The sequence below is a fragment of the Pteropus vampyrus genome, unplaced genomic scaffold, assembly GCF_000151845.1.
Source record: "Pteropus vampyrus isolate Shadow unplaced genomic scaffold, Pvam_2.0 Scaffold59, whole genome shotgun sequence".
NCBI classification, from domain to species: domain Eukaryota; kingdom Metazoa; phylum Chordata; class Mammalia; order Chiroptera; family Pteropodidae; genus Pteropus; species Pteropus vampyrus.
This window is the reverse complement of record NW_011888840.1, coordinates 2,291,025-2,297,958: the sequence shown is the minus strand read 5'-3', so window position 1 is coordinate 2,297,958 and position 6,934 is coordinate 2,291,025. Positions and strand designations below refer to the sequence as shown.

At 44.2% G+C, this 6,934-nt stretch overlaps 1 protein-coding gene across 2 annotated transcripts in view; it reads left to right on the top strand.

Moving 5' to 3' along the window:
• DERL1 (derlin 1) overlaps window positions 1–6,934 on the top strand; it is a 61,295-nt gene that overhangs the window by 22,247 nt on the left and 32,114 nt on the right. The window contains exon 8 of one of the 2 annotated variants that reach the window (XM_011360768.2): window positions 1,168–3,425. The exons of the other annotated variant lie outside the window; for it this stretch is intronic. Within the exon in view, the coding sequence (XP_011359070.1) occupies window positions 1,168–1,306 (139 nt within the window). The 3' untranslated portion in view covers window positions 1,307–3,425. Of the gene's footprint in view, window positions 1–1,167; window positions 3,426–6,934 lie in introns of those variants that run through there. 2 annotated transcript variants of the gene reach the window in all.

The following is a 6,934-nucleotide window of genomic DNA, read 5'->3' as shown; positions in this document are numbered from 1 at the left end:
GCACGAATGCATCAAGGGTGATAGGAATAAGTGAGGGCTCCAGTCGCGAAGTGCTCTCACCTGAATTGCACCGTGTGTGACTTGTCTGCAGTTAAGTGGTGCAGGAAACAAGCTTGGAGCTAGGCTCCCTGGGTTCGAATCCTGACTGTCACCTTAGAAGAGCTTTACTCAATCCTGCCTCAGTTTTCCCATTTGTAAAATGGGGTAGTAGTAGTGCCTACCTCCTGGGGTTGTTGTGAAGATGAGATGAATTTGTAAACATGGACGCACCGGGTATAAGGGAAACGCTTTATGATAAGGTTGTGCTCTGCGGGCTTTTTGCTGTGGTCATGTCAGCCCTCAGGGTTTGTATCAGATCATGGTCTCTGCTTTCAAGCAAAATTTTAAATTGGGATCTGCTAAGTGGGATAAGGGTAAACACACCCTCAGTGTGCTGATAGTCAAGGAGGGGAAATAGTTGGGAAAACTGAGAACGTAGACTTGGATTTGAGTTTTCTCAGCTGTCCTGTGACTCGTAATTTATGAATTTGTAAGGTGGGAAATCAGCTAACCGTTTTGGGCTTCAACTTTCCCACCATCTATGAGATGGAAAGAATGCAGTCCGAGGGAAGATCATGAATAAACTGTAAGAACATACCCCAGGCATAAAGCCGCCTTCTGCAGTCTCCTGTGATGGAGGCCGTAGGATGCAGTCGCATCGTACAGATGCCATGAGGGGCTCACAGGCTGCACATTTGTCCTCTGAAAGTGAATTTATTTTGTATCCTTTGATCCATATTTAGATATATAAAAATACTGAGATGATTATATATATGTGGTTTTTTCCTGGTGGTTGGGCTTGTGGGAGTAATATTTTTGTTTCTGTACTGTTCTGCATGAATTAGTTCGTAATCAGAAAAAATTTTTTTAGAGTGTGAATTTAGGTGAAAACTGAATAAATTTAAGAAACCTGAAGAGTAAGTGCCTTCTGTGGTCAGGGCATTGAGCTAAGTGCTGAAAAGGCAAGTTAAGTAAGACGCTGTCCCCAGCCTTCTATTGGCCACAGACTAATATAGTTCGATGTGACAGATTACGGGACGCCAGGAAGGGGGGATGTGCTAAATTGTCTGATGACTGCGTGGCAGTGATTTGGTTGTCCTCTCTCCCTTTGTCCCCCACCCCCTCTAGGTACCGCTGGCTGCCCAGCAGGAGAGGAGGGGTGTCGGGATTTGGCGTGCCCCCTGCTAGCATGAGGCGAGCTGCTGATCAGAATGGTGGAGGCGGGAGACACAACTGGGGACAGGGCTTTCGACTTGGGGACCAGTGAAAGGGTGGCCTCCGGCCTGCCCACCAGCCACTCTGCTCAGATGAGTTGTTTCTCCCAGTGCTGGGTGTGTTTAACAGCCGAGTCCTAGCAAACACTGTTGGACCTGACCCACACTGAATGTAGTCTTTCAGTACAAGACACAGTTTTTTAAATCCTGAAGAAAAATAGAAGTGTTCCTCAAGTTTCATGATTCTCATTCAGGTCCTTACTGCTATGAAGAACAAATGTCAACTGTGCAAATTTCAGAACTGACTATATTTTTTCGGTGTCTTCTCTTCCGAAAACCTGAATCTGAATAACAGGTTTTGGCAGACCGTGGTCGGCTGTCACCAACCTGGGCGTCTGGGATTGGGTCTTCAGTCCTTGTCAAAGGGACCCATACCTCTTTTCTTGCACACATGCCTCCCTCCCACTATTTCCAACCCCCAAATTTGCAACTAGAAGAGGTTGCCCATAAAATGATTCTGCCTTTGACAAGCTCTCTTATTTATTGACTTTTGCCAGGGCTGGGTCACAAAGAACTCGTTGACACCCCTTTTCTTTGCCTTTGGTGGCAGAACTGTAACAATAGGGGAGAAGACGGGAGCAGTGGATGAAGAGCTTCCCCCAGCTTTTGCATTTGTGACCTGATGTCAGTTGCAACCACTTGCCACCTCTTCAGATGTTTTTATAAAAAAAGCACCTCTGAATGGGTGAAGGCTGCAGATTGGTATTAATGAGTCATGAAGGTTGTTGCTAGACATGTTTTTTCTAAGTTAAGTGATCAAAACTATAGTGGAGTTGCATCTTCCAAAGGGGCTGGGTGTAAACCGTGGTGGGCTTAATCCCTTTGCATCTCGTGTGTGGGTCGTACTGGCTTTGTGTGTACCCAGAGTAGTTAGAAGTATTGTGCTAGAAAGTTCCAAATCACATTTGCCCCAGGGAGATGCTCTCTCTCAGAGGCACCTGGGCACTGATTCCATTTCATTCTCATTGTGGATATATGTTTATTGAGTAGAGTGGAAGGGAGAACCTTATACCCTATTTAAACTGTCATTTTTGACCCCTTCTCCCCGCTTTAATGGCCATGTGCTTCAGCTGATTGGGAGGAAGGTGCAGCTCCTCTGTACATAGATCATATTTTAAGAGCTAATATAAGCACATCTAAGTGAATCACTAATTTTGGGTTGTAATGGCTTTAGAATCATTTGTGTTTGAGGGTCTTTATCATTTTGAGTTATGAATGTACATCAGACCAGTTTAAATACCTTTCTCATAGATGGGCTTTTTCTATTATAGCTAGGCTTATCACCAAATAAAGTTTTTTGAAGGCTACGGTGTTTCAGTTTCTTATTTTTACGTTTTTATTCTGAGAACGGACTACTAGGAGCAGTATTGAGTGGCTACTATACTTTAGTCGACTAAAAAGGCTTTGAACGTTTGAAACATTGTATGCTAACAGGGTGACTGTTCTTTGCCCCTCTCTTAAACCGTGATGTGTATTGTCCTAGGAAGTGGGGATTTGAAAACAGCTCCTCATTTTTAATAAAATTTGTGTGTATTTCCTCCTATTTAATTTATACGAGAAAATAGGAGCTGGGGAGAATCTGAACCTTAACCTGTCGTGTTCTGTTGTTGACCTGTGGCCACAATAAAATTTACTTGTTAAATTTTAGAAGCAGTTATTCCTGTTGTGTCGCATGTGCGACTCATGGTGTGGAGTGGGGACTCATTGTACGTGTGAGAAGGTTCTCACGGGGAGTGAGCTGGGGTCTGTTTATTAGACGTCCTCTTAGCAACTCAGCTGCCTGAGAGCAGTGGTTTTTCTAGCGGTTGTTACAAGTATAATTTAGAATTCTTCAGTTCAAGGCAAAATGTTCATTAAATTCTTCCTCTTAAACATGTTTAAGAATCCGATAATTTTTTTTTTTTTTTTGGATAATTTTATTAATCTCGTCTGGATTACCTGTCTTTCTGGAATAATTTTAGCTAAGCAAACTGAGATTTGATTTGACAAGGCAAGACGTGGCAGTAGATTCTCTTTATGAATGAAAAAATCCTTATTTTGTATAGAGAAATTCCCTTTTTGTAACAAATCGTTTTTATTGATAAAAATTGTAAATTAAAATGTACAACTCGATGGGTGTCTGTCATAAGTTTTCGTATCCCTCCTCTGCTGCCTCTTTGATATACTACATAATTGCTGTAACCAGTCATATCTTGGGCATTTAGGATTGTCCAGTATGTGTTGCTATTACAGCAATACAGCAGACATTTGTTATACCTATTTCCGTTCACGTGTTGGAGGGTATCTGTAGCGTTCGTTCCTGGAAGGTGACTTTTCTGAGTTTTAATTTTAATGAAGCAGGATGCTTCAGAATACTAGGTTAGGAGATTGTAGTGTGATTCATGGCCTTTCTGTAGCTTCCACCCATGGGTCTGAGTCCCAGAACCCTACTGAATTAGTTTTACCCCCCTGCCATATAAAAACTCACGGAGACTGGAAGGCAGATGCCATGGCTCCCTGAGCCTTTTCCAGGTGACCATCCAAGTCTGTATCCCAGGCTTCAGGCAGGCCCTCTTCATTCATCACAAGGTGGAGTGGGGGGAAGGAGCAGGGCTGCGCACCCCTCTTCTGGTACTGGAGAAAAACTGGAAGAATAGGAACGACCTGCTTACTTCAGAGGACAGCACATCGCCAGCGTCGCCGTGTTCCACGCTTCCTCTTGAGTAACGCCGACCGAACAGGCAGCGTCGCAGTTGCCAGCGGCTTCGTTCCTTGCCAGCCGTTTTTGAGGTCCTTTCCCCTTTTAAATTTTCAGCATTAATCCTCAATAACGGTTAACCTTTGGGAAAATTTACTCCTTGTCACTGTTAGTATCGCCAAGTGCTACTTTTTGATGGACCGTGAAAACGTGTGCTTCCTGGCAGTTGACGTGTTTGCTTTCCGGAGTGGCTCTGGTGCTTTTAATTGGAACGGGGGGAAATACTGTGTCGTGTCATTGCTTACGTGTGCGGGTTAAGCCCAGAATGCTTTCCCATGTGCCCCCCTCTTCCTCACAACCCTGTTCGTTAGGGTAGAATCCCATTTTCAGTAGCGTACCTAGGTATTGAACATTAGTGTGACAGGTACTTTATGAATAATTTAAGTCTCCCAGTCTTTCTATACGTGAGAATCACTTGAGACTTTTTCAAAATTCAGATTTCTTACATCTTTCACATTCTGCATATTTCTAAAGTTCCCAGTGATTCTGCTATCCACCTGGGTTTGGGAACCAGTGGAGACCAACTTGTGAAATAGGTGGTATTATCCCCACTTCCCAGGTAAGGAAATTTGAGACCAGATTAAGTCACTTACGATCAAGCAGCTAGACGGTGCCAAAGACGAGGCAGGAACTCGACTCTGAGTTCAGATCTCTCCCTACTGCCGCTTCACATTTGAGGAATCCGACATTCAGTATCTAAAGCACCAAAAAAAGAGTCTTCCCTTGCCAGGCTGAAGGCAGACCAGAACGTTGGGGAACATTAGCTGAAGGTATAAATTAGCTTTCCATCAACCCTACGGGGAATTGCCTTGTGGCCTGGAAAAAGGGAAAACAGTATATGCGTATATATTATATATAATATATTAACGTATATTTGTATATCGGTGTCTGTTGTTTATTGAGTCGTGCTTAGGCACACGCAAATAGGACCTGATGTCTGTCTTCAGTCTTTTTCCTCTACTGAGGCAGAGAGCATGGTTCATTGTAGGTACTCACATACTTGTTGCATAGGTGAACATAAATTATAATTTGATAAATTACTAGAATAGAAATAAGTGGAAAAATTGTCTTGGACTTTGGGCTATTGAGAATCATTAAAAGGTTTTCACATTGGTTCTTTAAAAAGGAACTGGTTGCAGCATGGGAGTAGTGGGGTGGGGAGCAGCAGACCAGATGACTGAGTTTTGAGTTGGTTGCTTGGTGCAGGTCTGAGGTTAGGTGTAGGTATAAGATTGACCTGAACCAAGGCAGTGGGATTGGAGGCTGGGGGCTGGGCCGGAGAGACCTCTGTGAGAATTGCTGGGACTGAATGAGGAAGAGGCGGGATTGTGAGCAGGGATTCCCACTGGGCATCAGGACTCCATATAAGTTTCCCTTAGAAGAAAGACTGGTTAAAATGCAGGTAGTTTTGGTGCAGCACATTTTAAGAAATTGGGAGGTGGTGGACCAGCTGGGAAACCTAGCCACTCTGTGTTTCTGTAGAAAAATACATTATGAATGCTAAGTCCATGAACTTGAAAGTGAACTTTTAGAATATGAGCTCTTTATGAATTGGGGACAGCTATGTAGAAGCCCCCAGTGAAACAATTCTCGGTTCCCGTTGTTCACTGCTCCACCCTTCAGGTCTCTCCCAGCTTAAACATCATTTCATCAAGGAGAAGCCTTTCTAGATTTGTAGGCGAGGAAGACTGTCTTCCCATACGGTCCACGGGCACCCTGATCTCTGCTTCGGGACACTTACCAGCCCTACAGCCATTTGCGTCATCTCTCTCCAGTGGTCTGTTAGCCTCATGAGGACGGTGACGGCCTCTTATCATAGCTGTATTCCCAGTGCATAGCACAGTGCCTGCCACATAGAAGTGCTCATATGTTTGTTGGGCTCAGTTGAAATTTGGACTGGGTAGTAGTTCGGGTAGGCATTGGTCCTATTTCGGGGAACAGCTAACTGGTCTCTCAGGAGCCTTTTTGTCGTTCATGTAGGGGAAGCACGGCCCTCTGAAAGAGGAAACTAGAAGAGGTTGGAGATACCAGGAAGAATGGATTCAAAATTAAGATAGTTTTTAAAAAGCAGCTAAGCAGCTTCTACCTACAACATGTAATTATCTGCTTATGGGTGTGAGCAGTTGGGGTGATTTGGGCCAAAGGAGACGTGGTATAGACTGAAGGCGGGCAAGAACATTTGGGAGGATTAATTGAAAGTATAAATTTAGCTTTCTCTCTCCCAAGGAACTTCCCTATAGCCTATATAAACAACACGTGCATTGAGAAAGAAGAAACCCCTGCCACGTCGTCACTGGGGCTGGAGTGACCCACAGGGGATATAGAATTGAATCTAGGTGCGAGGCTTAAGGATCACTTAGGAAATGTCTACTAAGCATGATTTGTCATTTGAAGCCTTAAGCTGACCCAAGTGAATTTGATCCCTCTCTCTTCTCTGTCAGTGTGTTGGCCTTTTCCTGGGCACTGGCACTGGTGTGGTGAGTGTCCTTGTTAACTAAGGGCAATCACATTGAGCTTAAGAGAGACCATGGGTTTGATGGAAGCTGTCCTCATGTAGACACAGTAAACCTGGCTCTTGGGATGTAAGATGCATCTGTCCCCACAGCAGGTCCTCATCACCTGGAGGTGCCCAGATCTCTTACTGGAGAGGAGGAATTGGGACTTTTCCTGATCATTTTCATCAGTTAGAGTTCTTTGATGACTGGTTCCCAAAAAGGATGCTGGTTAACTTCAGCCAAAGGGAATTTATTGGAAGGATATGGAATACCTCACAGATTCCAAGGGTCTGCTGGGAAACCTGACATGGAAAGGGTCCCAGGGATTCAGGGAGCAAGAACTGATTATACCACATCTGCTGGGTTAAATCAGCCCCACCCTTAGTCTA